The sequence below is a fragment of the Pinus tabuliformis genome, chromosome 8 (assembly GCF_031772625.1).
Source record: "Pinus tabuliformis cultivar Carrire ecotype Pingquan chromosome 8, CPIR1, whole genome shotgun sequence".
Lineage (NCBI taxonomy): Eukaryota > Viridiplantae > Streptophyta > Pinopsida > Pinales > Pinaceae > Pinus > Pinus tabuliformis.
Window position 1 is genome coordinate 1908549943 of NC_142294.1, and position 23521 is coordinate 1908573463.

Genomic DNA, 23521 nt, shown 5'->3' on the forward strand with positions numbered 1-23521 from the left:
AGGAGGGAGCTCGACTCCCTCCTACAAGGACGCGGTATCCAACAAAGGTAAAACACCGGTGATAAACAGCAAAGGCTTGGCTGAGAAAAAAACAGAGACAATGAAAAGGGGACAGAGGGGACCAAGACCAAGGTAAACAGTAGCATAAAGGACAAGGAGGAAGAAGACAAAAATCAGGGTTCACGAGACCAAAAGCAAAAGGGACCTTGCAAGCCTAAAGCAGAAATCACTCCCAGAGTAATATTAAATGATCCTGCTCTGCAAGCGCACAGAGAACACATGGGGAACTACGCCATTATTTGTAAATTCATGGGACTATGGCCCACTGAAAAAGCTTTACAAACGTGGATCAAGTATCACTGGAAACCCAAAGGAAGCATTGACCTACATCTTGGGTCAAAGGGATTCTTCACAGTAGTGTTCTCAAACATCGAAGACAAAGATAGAATATTCGAAGGAGGACCCTAATTTCATGCAGCAACTGGTCTCTATATGAGGCCTTGGATGATGAACTTCGTCCCAGAGCGGGAGACCTTCACCTAGGTTCCAGTATGGGTAAAGCTCTATTCTCTACCTCTTGATTATTGGCAAACTGAATCGCTAGCAGCTATTGGCAATAAAATAGGGCGTTTTGTCAAAGTTTTTAAAGCCACAAAAAGAGGGAAATATACCTCCTTTGCAAGAATATGTGTGGAAATGGATCTATCAGAAGCTCTTCTGGATGAAGTTATTTTGGAAGTTTTTGATGAGGAGTGGGTACAGACAGTGGACTACGAGCATATCCCATTCAGATGCCATAGATGCCATGAACATGGACATCTGTTCATAGATTGCCCTATCATCAAAGCAGACAACAAAGGGAACCTCAATACTATGAATGATACAGAGAGCTTTCAGAAAGTGGCAAGTAGAGGAAAAGGGGGAAAAAAGGGAATAAAGCAACAACAGAACGAGAAGCAGAAGGTCAGTCAGAAAAAGTTTCAAGTGCTGAAAGAGAATGAAGAAAACACGAAGGAAAATCTATCTCAGGAGGAAGATCCTAATGAAAAAGAAAAGGAAGAAAACAATAAACAATCTCAAGATAAGGGTTATCAAGATGAGACTATTATGAGTGAAACAGAAATGGAGATGGACGAGGAAATGACCCAAAGCGAAATAGATCTAGAAGATCATGAATTACAGAAAATTCTAGACAAGGAAAACCTGAACCTTGAAGGATTCTTGAGGCAAGGAACCAAGGGAGGAATATAATCAATACCTTAAGAAGAATGCTCCAGAATACAGCAGTTGTTTTTATGGAAAACCTTGGAAAGAGGGTTGGATAAAGGTAAAAGTATTCACAAGTAGGAGCATAGAGGTGTGAAAACTATGAAATCAACTCCAGGATTAGCAACTAGAAATCCAAGAAAGAAAAGGGGCAAGAAAAAGTAAAATGAGCTCTTGATGGAGTGTGGAAAGCTAATGATAGATTCGGGTAAGATGAAAGACCTAACTAGTTACTCATTCACAAATCTTTAATTATGAAGTTCATATCTTGGAATATCAGAGGTCTAGGTAGTAAAAGAAAACAAAGAATGCTAAGTAACAGAATGAAAATAGCAACACCGAATATAATCATTTTTCAGGAAACAAAATGCTCCATTCAAAAATTAAAGAAAATCCATAGCAAATGGATGGATAGATTTGAGTTTCTCTAAGTGAAAACAAAGAACACAATGGGAGGCATCCTCACTTTATGGAACCACAAAAAAGTCAGCATATTAAATGTGGAGGCATCAAGAAATTATTTATCTGTAGTTATTCAACCAGTGGGAGTCATGGATACTTTCCTAGTCACAAATGTTTATGGTCCTCAAAGAATAGATGAGAAACTCAGACTCTTAAAAACAATGTAAACTTTGAAACAGGAACTATAAACTCAAAACGGGAGCTCTGGCCAAAAAACCCCGAAAAAACATCAAAAACAATGCTAGAAACGATAAGTGTTGATGTTGGAATAACACCTTTTTTTTTCTAGGGTAAATTTTCAACATGTTTTAAAAATGGCGGTGAAAGCCAGTTTTTTGTGAAAAAATTGTCCAGAAAACACCCTCAAAACGAAGGGTTGATGTTCGAATAACATTTTTTTCAATGGTAAATTTTGTACAAAAAACACCCTCAAAACGAAAAGTGTTGATGCTGGGATAACAAAGTTTTTTTCAAGGGTAAAATTTCAACATTTCTAAATAATAGCGTAAAATATTTTATCATGACCCCGAAAAAAATTAAAATTTCAAAAAAATAATGAAAACATAAAAAAAATAAAAATTAAAAATTAAAACAATTAAAAAACGCAAAAAAAAAAATAACAAAACATAAATAAAAATAAAAAACAAAAAAAATCAAACATCAAAAATAAAAATCAATCATAAAAATGTAAAAAACAAAAACAAAATTAACCTATAAAATATAAGAATTAAAAAACTAGAAAAAATTACAAATTATAAATAAATAAATAGTAAAAAAAACATATTTAAAAAAATGAAAAAAAAAATATGTAAACCATAAAAAAATTTGGGAAAAGAAAAAAAACACATTAAAAAAAACTATAAAACTAATTAGGTAAAAATAGAAAAGAAAAAAAAAAAAACACTAACAAAAAACTAAAAAAAAATTGAAAATTAAAAACAAACTAGATTTAAAACAAAAATGGAAAATTAACAAAAATAAATTAAAAACTAGTGAAATTAAGATTAAAATGATGATTAATTAAAAAAATAAATGTAAAAATATATATATAAAAGAGAAAAAATAAATAAAAAACGTTTGAGAAAAATTGTTTCATAAACCATAAAAGAATTTGGAAAAAAAAAAAAAAAAAATTGAAAAATTTATATATATAAAATTAAGTAAGAAAAAAAAAAAAAATTTAAAAAATCATTAACAAAAACTAGGAAAAAAAAAATGAAAAACAAACTAGATTAAACAAAAATAGAGAATTAACAAAAGAAAAAATAAAAAATTAGTAAAATTAATATTAAAAACATTTAGAACAAACTAAAATGACAAAAATAAGCTCAAATTAAAAATAATATATATATTATATGTCATTTCCAATTAAAAAGAAATGAAAATTAAAAAACATTTTAAACTTACAAAAAAACTGTGTTTTTGATTTAAAAAAAATAAAATAAAATATCATTATTTATTTAAAAACAAACCAAAAAACAAATTTTATATATATATATATATATATAATATATTGAACGAAATTTTGTTTTTTTATTTGAAAAAAATAGTTATTAAACAATTTTAATAAAAAATATTAAACATATTTAATAAAAAAAAGTATTTTATAATTTTAAAAAACATATTTATAATTAAATATTTAATAAATATATTTAATAATTAAAAAAAAAATTATTAAACAATTTTTATTTTATTTTGTAATTTTGTTTTTATTATGAAAAAAAAAAATCGTCCCATGGTCACGTGTAGGCCATTGGCCGATTCTGGGAATCGCCCAATGGTCCGCCCACCGCCCTGTGGTGGCACAGTTAAAAAAAAAATAAAAAAATTAAATTGTTTAATTTGGGAGGAGGGCCACCAATTTTATTTTTTTTAGTATTTACAAAAAAAAATAAAAATAAAAACATTAACTTCCAAATTTTTTTTTTTTTAAATAACTTTTTAAGTTTTAAATTAAAAAATTAAATTTAAAAGAAAAAAAATGAAAATATTTTTTATGATTTGTATTTACTAAATAAAAAATTAAAAAAAATTGTATGAAAAAAAAAAAGATTATAATTTTTTTTAATAAAAAAAGATTGTTTAAAAAAAAATGTAAATTTTAATTTTTTTTTTTCAATATAAAATGTAGGTTTAATAATTTTTATTTTTAAATTAAAAATAATATTAATAATAATAATTGTTTAAAAGAAATTATAATTTTTTTTTAATAAAAAAAAAATTGTTTAATTTTTTTTCCATTTTTTTTTTTTTTTTTAATAAAATATGTATGTTTAATAAAAAATAATACGTTTTTTTTTTTCTTTTTTCTTTTTTTTTCTTAATTCAAATTTATTTTTGTTTTTTCTTAATATTAATTTTAACAATTTTTTAATTTTTTCCATTAATTTTTTTTTTTAAACTAGTTTGTTTTTAATTTTTTTTCCCCAGTTTTTGCTAATGTTTTTTTTAATTTTTATATATATATATATATATATATATATATATATATATATATATATATATTGTTTTTTTTTCCAAATTCTTTTATGGTTTGTGAGATAATTTTTTTTTACCTTTTTTATTTTTTAATTTTGTCTTTTTTATATATATTTTTATATTTGTTTTTTAGAGACAATTCTTTCATGTGGATTGAAAATTTAATTAACGATGTATACATATGTAGAATATCGAAAATGCAAAATGTCAACCTTCTTATTTAAATATGCAAATCAATAAAACCTCACTACAAAAAACTAAAAATAAAAATAAAAATAAAAACAAGAAAATATGAAGAAGAAGACCACTTCCAAAATTATTAAATTTACAAAACAATTATTTACATTTCATACATTAGAAAATTTAAAGTCAAAAAATAGGTCTTTTAAAAAAGGGTCTGATGCAGAATAACCACTTTTTTAAATCATCACGAAAATCACTACCATTCTAAAACGCAATGTACATAAAAAAAAAAATTAAAGTGCCAAAAACTATGCTCTAAAAAACACATGTGTGTTCTGCATCACCCCTTTTCATAATTGGGTCACTTTTTTTCTATCTCTACAAAACGGGTAACAATATCAGTTCCTATTTCAAAGTTTACGTTGATTAAACTCCTTCGCAGAGCTCAGAAGCAGAAATGAAGAAATACCTTGGGTCCAGGGAGGAGATTTTAATATGATTAAATCACTTTGGGAAAAAAAAGGAGGTACCAGATTGCTTAATAAAGGCTCCGAATTGTTCCAAACCTTCACAGATGATATGAATCTGGTTGACTCTGCAACACATAATGGCCTTTTCACTTGGAACAACAAAAGAGGAGGTGAGACTCAGGTCGCCTCCAAGTTAGATAGATTTTTTATCTCAGAGGAGCTTATGCTAGCAAATAGAGAAATAAGAGCTAAAGTTCCCCCCTTTGGAGGCTCTGATCACTAGCCGATTCAATTAGAACTCAAGGGGTTTGATTCTCCCAGGAATAGACCCTTCAGGTTTGAGAATACTTGCCTCTCCTACCTAGATTTCATCAGCAACAGTGAAAAATAGTGGGTAGAAGATCTGCAGATCCAGGGCACTAATATGTTCATCCTACACAAAAGACTTCAGTATATGAAATTTAGAATCAAAGAATGGAACAAGAAGGTTTTTGGTAACATTTTTGTGGATATAAAGGTAGTGGAAACCAAACTACAGAACTCAATCAAGCATTGATCACAGAGGGTTTTGATAAAGTCAAAAGTCAGCAAGCTGATAAACACCATCAAGAATGGGAGAAATTATGCAAACAAGAGGAAATATTTTGGAGACAAAAGTCTCGAATTCAATGGCTCAAAGAAGGTGAACGTAATACTAAATTTTTTCATAGATCCACCATGGCCAATAGAGCTCACAACAGAATCTCTTCGATATTGAACGACAATGGGGAGCTCCAAACCTCTCATAAGAATATCGAAGATGTGTTGGTACAACATTTCAAAAGTATCACTAAGGAAAATAATCCAGACAGAGAGCAATGCATCAAGGAAATTACAAAAAATATCCCTAAGCTGGTGTCAAGAGAGGACAATTTTAACCTGAATAAACCAGTAACCGAAGAGGAAGTCAGTGAGGTTATTAAAGACATGCAGAATGGCAAAGCTCCAGGTCCAGATGGTTTCAATGTAGACTTTTCTAAGGCCTGCTGGAACTTTGTCAAGTGGGGCATTCTAAATGTTGTGGAGGATTCCAGAAGAAGTAGGACTATTCTGAAAGCCCTCAACACCTCCTCCTTCTCTCTGATCCCCAAACATGATTCAGCCCTGACTCCTGATAAGTATAGACCCATTTCTTTATGCAATGTGGTATACAAGATTATATCTAAGGTATTGGCTAGCAGACTCAAACCTATTTTTCCTTCTTTAATCTCAGGTGAACAATCTAGTTATGTGGAAGGCAGACAAATCCTTAATAATATTATTCTAGCCCACGAGGCAGTTCACATGCTAACCAGCAAAAGACAGGCCGGTATGATCATGCAATTAGATATTTCCAAAGCCTATGACAAGGCGAACTAGATCTATATCAAGAAGGTCCTTTCTACTTTTGGGTTCAATCACAACTGGGTCAGATGGGTTATGGCTCTGGTAACCTCTTCCAACTTTTCTATTTTGGTGAATGGCTCACCCTCTGATATCTTCACTCTTAGAGGCCTCAGGCAGGGTGACCCACTCTCTCACTTTCTCTTTATCCTAATGATGGAAGGATTGGGCAGAGCCATTAATCAGGCTAAAGCCTTGGGAAAAATTAAGGGCCTTCAATTAATGGAGAATACTCAGATAATGACTCACCAACAATTTTTGGATGATACAATGCTGCATGGAATTTCTACAGTCAAAGAAGCTTCAGCGTACAAACAAATCCTGAATAACTTTTCCTTGGCTACAGGTATCGAAGTCAATCTCTCCAAATCAATTTTTTTTTCTTAAATACTAAAATTGCCATTCAGAGAAGTATCTCTAGAATTCTGGGCTTTCAAAGGGATTCCCTCCCTTCAAAGTATTTGCGAATTCCCCTTACAGCTAGGCCCCTGAACAAAAGTATTTGGGAATTGGTGCTCAACAAGATGCAAAACAAAGTTAAAAAATGGACTATCAGATCATTGAACTTGGCTGGTAGGTTGATACTAACAAAAGTCCTTTTGCAGTCAATCCCGGTTTTCTTGTTATCAACCCTCCCAGCTCCCAAATGTGTCTTATAGCAATTTAGGAATATGCAGAGAGACATCCTTTGGGGCAAGGAAGAAACAAGGAAGAAATGGGCCCTTGTTTCTTGGGATAAAATATGTAAACCCAAGAGTCACGGGGGTCTAGGCTTAGATGATCAGGACATTCTAAGTAAAGTACTAGGAGCCAAACTCTGGTGGAGATGGGTTAAAGAACCAGAAGCTCAATGGGATAAAACTTGGAAAGAAAAGTATGCAAGTTCGTGGCAAACAACTGATCTTATTAGAATGTATGGAAACGTAGAGGGCTCCTACATATGGAATAAAGCCTGGGAAAACAAAAGCCTAGTAGAAGACAATAGTTTCTGGAAAATCAGAGCAGGAGATCTTGCTCTCTTTTGGGAGGACAAATGGCAACAAGAATCAATGCTATTAAAATAGGACTATATGACCCTCAAGCAGGAAACAGATTCCCAGGGATTAACCAAAGTTAAAGATTTCTAGAATCTTCCTCACAACTCTAGAAAGTGGAGAAATTGGAGAAGCATAGACTGTAGAGATGACAACCCCCTAAAAATAAAAGTTGAGGAAATTATGAGCGTGCTAAGACAAAGGACAATCTTGGTAACAGAGGGGCGGGATCAGTTAAGATGGGGCCTCAATAAAGAAGGTTCCTTTAATCTTAAGGAAGCTAAGAGAATTATCCTGAATCTAGATTCCAGTGATTCAACGAATTCATGGCAACAACTTTGGAGCCACCAAGGGTGGATGAAGATCAAGCTATTCATGTTGTTAGTTCACAACAAAAAAATCTTAGCTTGGGACAACACTAGGAAAAGAAGGATTATTGGGCCTTCTAGATGTCAGCTATGTGAAGCTCAAGAGGAAACAATGGAGCATATTCTTAACAGTTGCACCAATACCACCTGGTTGTGAGATTCTTTTGCCATCATTTTTCAACAGATAGTCAGAGATAAGGGAAGCATCACTAATACCCTGAATAAGTGGAGAAGGAACTTTTCGAAGAATGAGATTCTCAATTTGGCCTAGGCCTTTTTGCCAAGCTTCATTATCTGGAATGTTTGGAAAGAATGGAATAAAAGAATTTTCGAGGATGAAAAAACTATTCCTCTTCATCTGTTGGATCTGAACTTGAAGCAAATTAAGGAGACAGTTAGTACCACTATTTGCAATTATCCCAAAAACCCTCCCATAGAAAATGAGACGAGAACTCTCAGGCAACTAAGGATGCAAGAGATCATTACCAATGGAGTCAGTAGAAGAGAAGGAAATTTGGGAAAGGAAAAGGATTTCTGGCAGCCTCCACCGAAAGGATACCTGAAATACAATAGTGATGGTGTTTCAAAAGGCAACCCTGGAATAGCCAGATATGGAAGGGTGTTAAGGGATGAAGAAGGAATTATAATCTTCATTTTCCACAGCCACTTAGGTAAAGCCACAAACAATATGGTTGAATTAATGGCTTTATAACAATGCTTAGAACTATTAAATCTAAATCACAACTCAAATGTCATTATAGAAGCAGACTTAGAGATCTCCATAAAAGTTATTAAAATAATCAGTTGTGGAGTAGCACCGGAGAAGGTCCCAAATCACTAGAGACTAATACAAGTGTATAAAAGAATTCAAAAACATCTCCTAAGTACACAAACTGTTAGTTTCAGACATGCTAGATGAGAAGCTAACAAACTAGCGGACACTCTAGCCAACCAAGGGGTGATTAATTCAGAGTGCAGATTTGAAATGAAGTGGCAGGAGATGCCTCAGGGCAGTGTAAAATCTCTATGCGAAGAACAAGCGGCAGAAGATAGAGAAATTTTTAAATATTGGGCCAGAGGGAAAGGCACGGAGTGAAGATGTCTAAAGAGGTTCGATCTCAGTTCTCAGGTTGGTACCTGGAAGATGGGCATGCTCAAAGCAGTCATATAACACCCTGGTGGAAAGTGACCAGCTCCCTTTCCCTTCGAATTGCACTACAAGGTTCTATTCACAGTCAGCGACAGTCTCTGTTTTATGTACTAAGGGGAGCTTATGCGGAAAAGGGCAGTTCTAATTTTTCAGCGAAGGCGGTTCCCCTTCATTCCTCTCATGGGTCGGAAAACCAAGCTCAAGCGGTTTTCGGGTGATCGCTCGGATTTGGTATGGTAAGTGGTTTAGAATTTTTGGGAGTGATTCCATTAGGCTCCCGCCACATCGCTAGGGAGGGGTAATGAAACCACCCTCCATCACCTGTTAGGTTTCGCACATCTTAGCTATGCGATATTTCGCTGTGCCGTCCGATTTCAAAGTTTGATTTAACTGTCAGATTTGTAAGTGGTATTTTGTGGGGCCACCAGTCTTGTTAGGCTTGTCACGATAGAGATGTAGGGGGTTAATGGAGCTTTTGATTAGGCTTATGTTTTTTATTGTTCAACCTAGGGTTTGATTTGAAAGATTAATATTGTAAGTTGTAAAGGGGTGGGGCTTCAATATGGCAGCACGCCCTTGGCTTTCCTGAGTCCATGCGGGGGTCATGGTTATTGTATATTCTATAAATTTATTTTTGGTTTAATGAAATAGAAGGAACGACTCTTTCTTAAGCCAAAAAAAAAAAAGATTTTAAAATCTTAGCCTAAGATAGCTTGAGCCATTGCAAAAAAAATTAAAAATCAACTATCAAATTGACACGCAGCGTAAGTGAGCTCAACCTATTCTAATGAAAACTTAAAGACCAACCATGAAATTAACACATTGTGGGGCAGACTCAATTCATTATAATGAAAAATTTAAAATCAACTATGAAATTGCACATAATGGGATCGGGTTGCTAGAGAAGCATCGACACGGACCTTATATATCTATATATATATATATATATATATATATAAGAAAAAAAAAACTCAAATATTGAAAAAAAAATAAAACAAACACAAAATACAAAAGAAAACAAAAATTCATATATTCAAAAATAAAAATAAAAAAAACCACTAATAAAACATAAATAAAACATGACAAATAAAATCAAATATAAAAAATTGTGTATATATATATATATATAAGAAAACAAAAATTCAAATATTCAAAAAAAAAATAACCACTAATAAAACATAAAAAAAACATGACAAATCAAATCAAATATAAAAAATTTATAGTAATGACATAAAAAAAAAACTATGAAATGTAAAATTTCTTAACCATACCATGTAAAATTTAAAAAAAATAGACATAAGAAAAAGAGTAAAATATAAATAAAAAAATTACAAAAATAAAATACAACTTTAAAAAAAATAAAAAACTTACAAAAAAAAAGTTCCACCGCCCACACCCTGAGGCCCAACCGGCCAGGGGTGGCAAGAGAACGATTCATGAAAAGAATAGATTAATAATAATAATAATAATAATAAATGTAGAACAAAAGAAATGAAAATTAACTTGATAAAATGAACAATTTTAATAAAAAGTAAATAAATAAAACAAAAAAATAAATTTAAAAATATAAAACAAAAAACAAAATATATATATATATATATATATATATATATATATATATATATATATATATATATATATATAAAACAAACAAACACCAATTTTTTAAGTTTAAAAAAATCATTTAAAAAAAAGTTAAATAATTAAAAAAAAATTACAAGTAAAAGTTACCAAAAAAAAAAAAAATTAAAAAAGAAAAGTTTAAAATTATAAAAAATAAAAAAAGAAAAATAAAAATGTTTAAATTTAAAAACAAAATTTAAAGAACAAACAAAATTATTAAAAAAGAAAAATAAATAAATTCAAAACAATTAAAAAAAATAATAAATAAAAATAAAATAAAATAAAATTTAAAACATTAAAAAAAATTAAAATTTAAAAACATTTAAATTTCAAAATTAAAAAAAAAATATTTAAAAAAACAATGAAAAGAAATTATTAAAAAAATAATTAAAAAGATATTAAAAAAATGAGCCTCCCTCCGCCCAACCACAACGTCACCTCCCCCACTCCAACCCCGCTCCTCTCCCCTCCCCCAGCTACAGCCCCTGTCTCCCTCACCCCTCGGCCCTCTCTCTCCCTCACCCCTGCGCCCCCTCTCCCTCCCTCAGCCTTGCCCCTGCCTCCCCCCTCCCTCGGCCCTCATCTGTCTCCCACCCCTGTCCCCCTCTCTTCCTCACTCCTCGTCCCTCCCCCTCCCTCCTCCCTCCTCCAACCTCGCCCCCCACCCCCCCGCCCCACCCCCCTACCCCCCACCCCCTCTCCTCGTCCCCTCAGCTGTCCCTCATCCATCAGCCCTCTCCACCCGGCCCTACTCGCCTAGGGCTGGGTGGAGAGGGCAAGCCGATTCCAAGAATCGGCTTGTGACCTCTTGGTCGTTGGCTGGGGACTTAGGCAGGTGGGGAGTTTGGGTTGAGAGGGCCGACAAGTGAGGGAGAGGGGGGGACGGGGATCAGGGAGAGGAGGGAAAGGGCTGAGGGGTAAGGGAGAGGGAGCGGGTTGAGGTGGGAAAGGGAGGGTGAGGGCCGAGGGGTGAGGAAGAGGGGGAGGGTACGAGGGAAGGAGAGAGGTGGGGCAGGCTGGGGGCGGGCGGGTGGGCGGGAGGGCGAGCTAGGTTGGGTCAGAAGGGGAGGAGGGGTGTTGGAGAGGGGAGGAGGGGGAGTTGAGGTGAGAGAGGGGAGCGTGTGCAGGTTGGCGTTGGGCGAAGCGAGGGGGAGGGGATTTCTTTAATTCTTTTTTACTACAGGTGCCCAGAAACAAAGGAATATGCTAGAACCACCTATGCACGCATCTGTGTGGAAATGGACTTCAGCACGTGATTCTTAGCTAAAATAAACCTAACAAGTGAAGACTATGTGGAACCAGAAACTCGATTATGAAAGTGTCCTCTTCAGATGTCAATCCTGCTTTGAGACAGGCCATCTAGCAAAAAATTGCCCAAAAGCCTCCCAGAAAAATTGTGCTAAAAAGAATTACCACAGATCTACATGGTGGGAAGGAGCACAAAAAGAGCATTACATTGTCATCAAGGAAGAATACTCTCCAGAAAACTCTGAATCGCAAGAAATTGGGCAAGAAAGAAACAACTCTCAAGACAAGGAGGGGGAAAGCCCCGCCCAACCGCAAAAAAGTGAACTCGACAACCCCTCAAGCATCAACAGTTATGATGATTTGAATACCACACAAAATAAATATTCATTTAACAACAAAGCAGATCTCCTAGACCAAACTCCTCTGACTATCTTCAAAAGGACGAACACAACAGATCGCGAAGCTAACACACCAATGTCCCAAGAACCAGAAGAGATGAAAGAGATGCCAGATAAAGGAAGTTGGAAGACCATAGAGAAAAAAAGGAAAACTACAACACCAATCTCGCTAAAAAAGACGAGAAGGCAGACAATTGAGAACTAATAAAATTATAGGCTTGATAGACCAATTTGGTCTCAGTGGACGTTAACCACCATCACCGCCACCACCACCATAATTATTTTTTTAATAATTTTTAAATTTAAATATTTTTAATCGTTAATTTATTTTAATGTTTTTAATTTTTAATTTTTAATTTTTGTTTTTTTTGTTTATTTTTATTATTATTGTTATTTTTTAAATTTTATTAATTTAATTGTTTTGAATTTATTTATTTTTATTTTTTGGCTTTTTAATGCTTTTTTTATTTTGTTTTGTTTTTCTTTTTGTTTTTTGTTTTGTTTTGTTTTTTTGTTATTTGTTTGTTTATTTGTTTTGTTTTTTTTTATTTTGGTTTTAAATTTTTATAATTTAATATTATAATTTTTTTTTTCTTTTAATTTTCTTTTAATTTATTTTTATGTTATTTATTTATTCTTATAATTTTAATTTAAAAAAATAATTTTTCATTTTTTATTTTTTATTTATAAATTATTTAATTTAAATATTCTTTTTATTTTTTTATTTTAATTGATTTTATTTTATTTTATTTATTTTCTTAATTTTTTTTATTTGGTTTTTTATTTTGTAATTTTTTATTTTTATTTTCTATTTTTTTAATTTTTTTTTCTTAAAAAAGTTTTTGTTTTTTATTTGTTTTTTAACTTAAAAATATGATTTTAGTATAATTTGTTTTCTTTTAAATTATAATTTATTTTTTTTAATTTTTTCATTTATTTTTTGATATTTTTTAATTTATTTTGTGTTGTTTTCGGTTAATTTTTTTATTTTTACTAGTTAATTTTGTTTTTTTTACATTTTTATATGGTTTTTGTTTTTTTATATTTTTGTAGGTTTTCGTTTTTTGTTTTTCTCTTTATTTATTTATTTTTATATATATATATATATATATATATATATATATATATATATATATAACCATGCTCTGAAATACATACCATGACTTGTATATATTAGGGTAGATTTTACATCCACAAATAATTTGTTTTTAACATTATCCTCCGCCGGCAGTTGCTAGTGGCATTGATGGGAAACCCGATGGAAGGAAGCAATGGTTGTGTGCCCTACTTTCATCGTACTTACAAAGTTCAAAGTTTAAAGCTCATAGGACCTGGCACTCAAAAATATTTTTGGACTTATTGTTATTTGTCCCTTTTTTATCTCTTATTCATTATTTTATTATTTTATTTTATTATGAATGGAGTTACATTTATTATGAATGTGACAATGTAACTCATGTTTATGTAATTTTATGAAATTCAATGTAACTCATGTTTATGTAATTTTATGAAATTTTTATTTAGTAGTATAAATATATTTGGTAGTTAATTAACATTTTAGAAAATTTGAGAATTAGTTAAGTACTCTCTATATTATGGTTTAATATATAATTATAGGTAAGTTATGTAATTTTTAAATTTGGAACTTTGATTTTATTTGAAAAAACCTTAGGTAATCAATCAACTACATTATGATTATAAGTGTGACTTGATACCACTTTTTAAAGTAGTGCTGCTACTATTAATATTTTTATTAAATGAAAATTTGAAATTTTGTTTTGAGATTTTTTAAATTATTTTATTTAATAACTAATTTTAAAATTAAATTAAAAATAGAATTTAATTATTAAAATTTTAAATAAATTATCTATATATATATATATATATATATATATATATATATATATATATAATTTTGTAATTAAATAAAATACAATTATATTTATGTGTTTTTATGTAAAAATGTTTATCAACAATTATTTTTTTATATAATCTAATTTTCTAAGGGCAAAAAAATGAATATAGTTTTTTTTTTGGTTAATCATGGAATTTTCTTCAAAGTCAACTATCATCTTCCATAAGTACTAATAGTAGCAATGCACAATCCAAATGAAAATTTCCAACCATATGTAAATTAACAATTTATCAATGAAATACTTTATCAACTAGCTTTAGAAAAGCAAATGCCAAAGCAACAACTCCATAAACATAAATAAAATCAAACAAATATACAATCAATGTCTTGAAGAAAAAAATAAGGTGTTAAATATGATAAAGTGACCAATACATAATGACATAAATAAAAATTAATTTATGTGTATATATATATATATATATATATATATATGAATTACACTATAAAATATACATGAAATTAAATTTCATAAAGGCAAAATTATCATTTCATTCATGTATTATAACATGCATATATATACCCCGAATGCGGGTGGCACTATGGATTTAAATGTTCATCATGCAGAATAATAAATCCCGGTACTGCCAGCTGCAGATCAGCGTGGCTTCCCAAGACTTCACCTCGCGCAAGAGGGATGGAGTTATTAAGGCTGGATCTGGTAGGATATTTTCATTTATGGAGTGCGTTGTTCAACACAACATTCTGGCTATTATAATCATGTCGATCCTGTGTGTTTTCCTCACACCCTACGCTCAATCGCACTGTGTCGAGACCTGGTTAGCTGTGGTCTATGGTGACGGGCTGATTCATGTACACAGAGGCAAGCTCTAGGCCGACTCTCTGTATCTCCGGAAGAGGTTCAGCATGGCTTTCAGGGGTAAGCTCTCCACAGTTCTTGACTTCAGCATTGGCAGTATTGTGTCTTCATCTTGGGCTTTCTTTGTGCATTCAATTCAGTTTCTGTGTCATTTCTACCATCCCTCTATTGTTGTCTCTGGTCTCTCTGTTCTCTCTGCGCCCCACCCTTCGCCTTTCATCATGGTTCGATAGGGTAAAAGGAGTCGCTCAGGGGGGCGTCGAGGCAGTGGCATGCACTCAACTGCCGGTCACTCTGTGGAACCTGAGCAGTCGCCTATTAACCTCCCCCCCTCTCACGAGGCTGTGCCACCTTTAAGCTCTGGGCACAGGCCAATTCCTAATAGCGCTTTCCAAACCACGCATTTTAAATTTCAAAGCAATTTGAACAGGCCTCTGATTACTACTCACATTACTATAATCCTTTCGGAAGAAGAAAATCAAATCTCCCCTCTGGCATGCATCGCTCCTGATCCTTCCCAAAGCAGTGAGCATTCCATGGATAAAGATAGCTCGGAGAATTGGAAGAGTGATAAGTCTGGTCAGGAGGAAATTCCTAAAAGTATTCTGCCCCTTGAAGACATAAGCCTAGTTGATAAGGAAGGGACTCTTGGCGTCACAAGTCACTCCATGGCGATCCCTGTCAGCGAGACGGATGGCAATGAGAGTCTGAGGATCGGCAGTGCGTGTCTGGTTGAGGAGAAGACTCTTGGTAAGGTTAAGGAAGTTTAGCGCCACCTGGGACCGCTTCTTTCCTTTTTGTTTTTTGCTACTGCTCAGATGACCACCTACAGGCATCTTCGCTCACAGTCAAGGTTCAACATTTATGGCCTGTTGTTTTGGCATCCCTTCGGGGAATTGGTGGTTCATTTGCTGGCTGGTCTGCAATGAATTTAAGCTTTTGTTGCCAATGTCTCTACCTCCGCTATGCAAGTCATCCTCTGAGTTCTATGTCTGTTTTCTAGCTATATGTAACTGGTCTCCCCAGCTTCTTTTTGTAAGGGGGCAGTTCTGCTGTGTTAAGTGCCCTCGAGCTCTGATCTCTGAGGCCTCAACTCCATGTAAAAATATTCTTCTTTTCAGTTAATAGAATTTAGTATTTGCAGAGAAAAAAAAACATGCATATATATACAAATAACCTATAATATTATTAAAATACCACATGCTTTATTTAGTCATAGGGTTATTGAAATCATGACACAAATCAACAAATTTGGGTATTTCCAAAATCAAATGTTTATATAGGATTATATCATAAAATTAATTTTTAATTTTAAATTTTCTTTTTGTTTAGGATAAAACTTTGTTATATATAAATGAGAAACTTATTAATTGAGAGAAAATTCAAAATCAAAATATCTCAATATTATCCAAATACTTCCTCACTCAAATAAAAAATAATATTATTTAAAAATAATTTATTTTACTCTAATCAAAAGTTTAATTGTTTCACATTTTAAATTTACATATGAATAAAATTAAGTAAATTACTATTACAATTAACAAATAATAAAACCATTTAATCAATCAATATATTAAATTAAAGTAAAATAATAAAACCATTTTTCATTTCATAAATATATGATTGAAGTAAATAAATCCCAATTAAAATCAATAAATAAAATGTAAAACAACTCCATATTTTAATTATTTTAATTTAGTTGTCCAAGGGGTTTTGGATGGATAGTAATTAAGTGCACACTCCTAGATGTTAAGTCACTCGTTCAATTCCCCACCCTATTCAATTGTTATTCTTGGACATGACCATGATGTAGCCTCATTGTTGTTGAACTTACAAAAAAAAAATTAGACTGAAGTGTACCATTTGTCGATTCAAAGGAAGATAATAAATGGTTAATCAATTTGTATCAAAGGTTCTGAACATAGATAGATTTCGTTAGATTTGATCAAGAAAGATCAACAAATATCAGTGAATTGTTTGACAACAATGAGTTTGGCATTGCAACCATTAGCGCATATAACACTACGATCGGAACTTACAAATAAAGACAACATCTTTGCACTTTAACAATAGTTAACTAAGATGTCATTTAATTCCAGTCAAACACAATGCCACATTATGCCTACTAAGTTAATATCTCATAAGTATCTGGCTCAACATAAGTTCAATGACAATAACTTTGACCTTATAATTGCCATAATTTAATGTTAAATAAATAAATACAAAAACTTTTATTGTCATTCTCTTCAGTGTCAATTGGATATCTATATATATATATCTCATAAGTATCTGCTCAACATAAGTTCAATTACAATAACTTTGACCTTATAATTGCCATAATTTAATGTTAAATAAATAAATACAAAAACTTTTATTGTCATTCTCTTCAGTGTCAATTAGATATCTATATATATATATATATATATATATATATATATTTCTTACCTACCACAAAATGCTTAAGTATTTTAAAAGTTTTTGATAGTAATGAATCTATTTGGCATCAAAAATATGATTCAAACACTTCTAATAGAACATTTTTTTTTTTTTTTTATATCCAATTCCAATCATTTTAACCTAGCCGCATTAGAAACTTAGTCAAAGTGGTTTGTCTTTTTGTCTCTTACTTATGATTTAGTTATTTAAAATGATATGGTAAGTTAAATTATAATCATATTGGTAAATAGTTTTTTTTTATTAAATGTATATTATTTTTGTTTTAATTTATTTTTTTAATTATGATAACATTTTACAAATTATAAAATAATAATCAAATAATAAAGGGTTGTGTTTAGTGTATTTTTTTTACTTTTCAATGTTGGAATCAGGTGAAATAATTGAAGTGATCCTGATTTGTGTTATTTAAATTCGTTTTTTTTAATTGTATATGTAGATTCAGCACCCTGGAAAACCCCAGGCATTTGGATTGTGCAAAGATTACCTATCAAGTTTGTGATTTCAATAAAGTCCCAACAAATTTAAAGAAATTAAACAGAAAAACACTTCGGAAAAAAATGAAATTATGTAAATATTTATATTTATAGAAAAAGAAATTGCATATTTTACATCCTGTTTGGATCTGTTCTTATTTTCCCCTTCAAAGATATCGACGCCGCTGCCATACAGTTTGGGAGGCATATTCCTTTTATTTGTGCTTATTTTTCTGTTGATAATGAAAACGATTACTGCGCAAATGCAGATACCACTCGGTTCCAGACTTGGAAAACCTGCGAATCTGTGCCCGTCACGATCCATCCCTTGTCCGCTTCTTCCGCGTCCAATTGCTTTCCTCTGCCATTGCCATCCGTAAAGTGATATATAACAACCTTGTAACTTTCATCATTAAGCAATCTTGGGTCACTTGTTATCATAAATATATGAAGCATTCGTCCACCTGATCCTCTTGGACGGCAGGTGTCGTGCACCTTATATGACTCAGGAGTTTGTACGCCTTCATATGTTGTACGGAAGCCACCATTGGGACTGTTGGTAATAAAGCACATGAATCTTGAAGTGTGTGAATTGGCATTTTCCAGCAATACGGGAGATTTGACTGTGCTTGTTGCAGGGACATCCAACACTGTAATAGAGTCAAGATTATCCAGAATACAGCCTATATCCTTCTCCAGAACAAAGTTACATAAATTCATGTCAGTTGCTTGTCATGATTCTAAGTTTTAATTATGATATCAATCCAATCCAACTTCATTGGGAAAAATTAAAGACGACTCACCCTGTGAACATTGGCTTTTCCAACAAAAAAACCCGCTGACATGTAAGAGGGCGATATCTGCACAATTTTCCCAAATTCCACTGCTATCATTGAACGGCATAAGTAGAATCTCTCGCTTTTAATTTCAAACTATTAAATCCCTGATCGTTACGACCAAAAATCAATAATACTACACACCAAATTCCAAGTTCCAAGTTCCAAAAATGGGAAAGTAAACCCATACTTACAAAAAATTGGAAAGCATCGTTCCAAATTCCGCCGCTATGCGTTGAAATCTGGAGACATTTCAACTGTTCCCGCTGATCCACCTCTACTATGCTCTGCAGTTTGTGACACGCCTCTCCTTCCTGATCCACCTCTACTATGCTCTTCAGTTTGCGACACGCCTCCCCTACTGGATCCACTAGGGCTCTCACATACTCAATGTTACAGGTTTCCTGTTTGACAAAGCAAATAACGCCATTGTGTGTTGATATCCAGAGGCAATGCAACCGTTTCTGCTGACTCGATGCTTCTATGCCTTTCAGCCTCCAACACGCATCTGCTTTAATCTGTTCCAGTGATCTCAGACCTTCAAGGTTGAGGGTTTCCAGCTTGACACACCCATTTATGCTGAGAAACTTTAGATTTTCAGGATTTGTGAATGTCTTTATTTCGGAGCAAAATTCCAGGTTGAGGTATTCCAGTGATCTCAGACCTTCAAGATTCAGGGTTTCCAGTTTAACACATCCATTCATGTTGAGAAATTTAAGATTTGAAAGATTTGAAAGATTTGTCAATGTGTTTAATTCGAAGCAAAATTCCATGCTTAGTTTTTCTAATGATCTCAGGCCTTCAAGATTCAAGGCTTCCAATTTGATGCACCCATTTGTGTTGAGATATTTAAGATGTTCAAGATTTGAAAGATAGGTCAGTGTCTTTAATTGGAAGCAAAATTCCAAGTTCATGTACACTAAAGACGTTTGATATTTCATTCCCTCCGGCAAGTGTACCAATTTAGCACAGCCTTTGAAGTCAACATATTGGAGAGTGGATATTTCTCCTAGAATATCACTTGGGATAAACAGATTAACGCAGTATTGCAATGATAGATATTGGAGATGCAATAATTCAGAGAAGGAATTAGGCAGTTCAGTCAGATTAGCGCAACCGGATAAATCTAAATACGTTAGATTTTTAAGTTCCCCAAAATCAAGGGGGAATGCTTGTGGAAATCCGGAAAAAGATGTCATTGCGCCTTGCTGAGTGCTAAAGATACTTCGACAGGAATTCATATAATGTTCGATTTCAAGCGGCTTGCGCTTGGTCCAAGCACTTCCAGATGCGGCTCCGCTTGCATCGATTTTCAGCTTACCCAACTCACAGAGAAGCTGCATTGTACATTATCCATTAATGGTTGGAATCTGAAGTGGGAAAAAAAAATGCTATCTACAATCTAAATTACTTACCTCATCAAATATATCGATGAGCTGTTTGAGGTGGTCACCAGGATCGTGAAGTTCCAAAACTCTTAATCTGGACAGAGAAATGGTAGAAGGAATCGAGATGGATGGAAAATTGTTTAAGCGAAGCCATACCAAATTCCCCGACATTGCAAACGAGGACAAGTCCATGGGATGGTCAACCACCAACAGGCGAACACCCCTAATGTTTATGTCATTCGCGAGTTGCGGCGGATTCTGACCCTTCGGAATGCGAATTCCTCGTATCAAAAAGGACTCTGATCCGTCCTGACAAGCACATGTATATTGAATTTTAAGCTATTTCTCAAATTTAGAGTTCCACATGAGAATATTGAATTTTAAGCATTTTCTCAAATTTAGAGTTCAACGTGAGAATTGTAGAACCTAATGGATTGTTGTTCATATTAAAATGTATTTATCAAATTCATTTTGAACAGATACTGGATTCAAATCTGTGGATCAAAAGGTTTTCTTTATGAACAAAATAAAAAGGCACAATGTGAAGACGACGAAGTCGCATACCTGCAACTGAAACATCTCTTCTATATCACTTGAGCAGCTAAGGCGGAAGGGCTTTTGCCTTGCGAATTCGAAGAAGTCCTCTCTCGCAATATGTCTTGTCAATCCCTCCACTTGATTGTGCATCATAACTCGAGAAAGCTCGTACTTGTAATTTATCTGTATCAGCCAGGAAATTAAACAGTTATGGTAGAAGATGAGATTTCATTACTGGCAAACAAAAGAAGAGAGTGATCATTTTCCTTACATCATTGTCAGACTCCACGTCATAATTAAATTCCACAAGGCATTTTTGATGGAGACTTTCAAGGCAGTCTCTGACGTCAGAGTAACCTAATCCCTCTAACACCCGAACTGTTAGTTCTCTGCTTTCTCCCCCCAAGAAACATCCAATGTCCAAAAGCATCTCCTTCTTTTCTTTACTCAGAGCCTCGTAACTCACTTTTAATGTCCTTATTATGTCATCTGGCAATCGTTTAGAAAACTTTTCCGCCTGCAGCTTCCAATAGGCTTTGTCATCATTGCCCGCAAGATGTCGCCCTAAAACCTTCAAGGACTGAGGCAACCCGCCACAAATTCTTAAGAACTCCCTCACCAAGTCTTCAAATCCTGGAACTGGTTTTGGTAAAAGGAAAGCATGGCGGCAAAAGAGCTCTTGGCCATGCTGCCGATGCAATGGCTTTACATCATATAATAAAGCTTTTGGAGAAGATCTTCTAAGTAAATCCCTATCACGAGATGTAAGCAAGATGAGAGTGCCACATCCCACTGCATCCATATCGAGCAGACTATCGATTTGCTCAACATCATCAACATCATCCAGAACGATCAGAGCTTTAAGCCCTGTTAAACTACGTTGCAAAATACCCTTTCCTTCGATGGTATTATCAATATGCAAATCATAATCCATTAACAGATCATGAATGAGTTTCTTCTGCAAAGATGGTAAATTCTGGCCTTTCACGTTGAACAAAAAAGAAAATCGTTTAAAATCAAAACGCCTCACATTGTAGAAATGTTTAGCGAGAGTAGACTTCCCGATGCCGCCCATTCCCGCAATCCCCACAATTTTTGTTTCTTTTGATTCTCTTTGGTACCCAATTTTAATTTGGAAATCCCTGGCTGCTTCGTCCAGTCCAACTGGGTGTGTAGCCACCTCTAACGGCTCCCGTCGTTTTACCTCTGTGAATACAGCTCTCACAAGTTGCTCCAAATATATCCCATAGTTACTGATAGAAACAGATATAGTCATGAGAACCTGTGATCCGAAAATTATTGAGTTTCAAATAAGATAAGTAATAATTTTACCTTTGATTCGTTTTGACGATGAAACCAGATATACCTGCAGCTTCTTTCAGTGCTTTCTCCCATTCCGTGGTGTCTCGGCCTTTCCGTCGGTGCTTTTGAAAGGCGTCGCCATAAGGTTCTTTCGTAAGGTCGCGAAGGTCCGTAGGCTCAACTTGATAAAACAGTGGTACAATGGTGGCTTTTCCCTCATGAAATGAATTCAAAATCCAGCACAGTTCATTCAAGCACCAACGTGATTCAGCATATTTCTCAGAGAAAATGACAACATGCACAGAGGAACTGCGAATGGCTCCTTCGATTGCAGGGGCCAAACTATCTCCCTTGAGTAGTTCCTCCTCATCAAGAAAGACGCGCAACCCACAGTGCTTGAGACGATGATAGATTAGGCTGGCGTGAGTGAGCTTGGCGTCAGGTCCCCTATGGTTTATGAAAACTTGGTATGTTCCAGGTTCAAAGGTCTCCCTTTGGATCACATTCAATACAATTTTCACAATGTCCTCCAAAAATCTCTTATGGTCACTGAAAATACAAACAGATACTCATAGTTGTAATTAAGATCGGGTAAAGTGTAACACACTGAAAATACAAACAGATAGACATAGTTGTAATTAAGATCGGGTAAAGTGTAACATGAATATATCCAGGTGATAAATGCGATAAAACTAAGTGTATATATATTCACCTTTCAAATTGATCTGTTTTGAGGATGAACCCAGAAATTTCCGAGGCTTCTCTGAGGGCCGCTTTCCATCGGTCCAGTACCTGGGTGACTCTGCCTCTCTGTTGGTGTCTTTCAAAGGCCTCCGCATAACATCCCTTCTCAATGTAGCGAAGGTTAACAGGCTCAACGTTCCAATAGACGGGTATAATTGTGCGCTCATGAAATGATCTCAAAATCCAACACAACTCATCCAAACTATAATCTGATTCCGCGTAACGTTCACAGAAGAGGGCAATATGAACAGAGGCACTACGAATGGCTCCCGATATTGCAGGAACGATCATTTCTCCCTCTTCAATTTCCTCTTTACCCAGAAAAACGCGCAACCCATGGCTTTTGAGAGTACGGTAGATGAGGGTCGCAAGAGTGCACTCGGTGTCGGGACCGCCGTAGTTTATGAAAACCTGGTATGCTGCTGGCTCTGCCACTAGTTCCATACTCAATACCTGATCTTACCGATGGGATCAGACAGTCCGCCGGAGAGAGAGAAATCGAGGAACGCAATTGCTGTCAGGAAAAGCCTCAGAAATATATTTGGCAAAGAAGCATCTTATAAACCTGTCAGTAGTAAATTATATACATACTTTTGCAATGCTGCACAATGAATTTTATGGAGAATATGAGCAGAGGTTAAGATAACCGGCAAGGATTTGCCATGGGATAAATTCAGTAGTAGGTAGACCTGGAATTTGATAAAGTTTTTATTTAATATGCAAATTTGATGACAGTATATTTTTTGCATTTTCATTTTAATATAATCTATATATAAAATATTCATATCTACTTCTAATATAATAGAATTAATCACCCTAAATATTATTTTGCTGATCTCTCATACATAACCATTTGTTTTTCATTTACTTTATTACAATATTAAATTTATATTCTAATTCTTAAATCAAAGTAGAATACCCTTCCCACAATTCTTTACTTATTTTATTAA

At 33.6% G+C, this 23521-nt stretch overlaps 1 protein-coding gene across 1 annotated transcript; it reads right to left on the reverse strand.

Annotated features, from left to right (window-relative positions):
• Window positions 1-21853: 21853 nt before the first annotated feature.
• LOC149244070 (uncharacterized) lies at window positions 21854-23015 on the reverse strand. The gene is made up of 2 exons (XM_089371406.1): window positions 22540-23015; window positions 21854-22376 (listed from the first exon to the last, which is right to left on the reverse strand). The coding sequence occupies exons 1-2, from the start codon at window positions 23013-23015 to the stop codon at window positions 21854-21856; spliced, it is 999 nt and encodes a 332-aa protein (XP_089227532.1).
• Window positions 23016-23521: the final 506 nt, after the last annotated feature.

Excerpts from the sequence above, each read along its gene's own strand:
- LOC149244070 (XM_089371406.1), bottom strand. The coding sequence starts at position 23,015 with ATGGAACTAGTGGCAGAGCCAGCAGCATACCAGGTTTTCATAAACTAC. Across the intron at positions 22,377-22,539 it reads AAAACAGATCAATTTGAAAG|TGACCATAAGAGATTTTTGG; the intron begins GTGAATATATAT and ends TTGTATTTTCAG.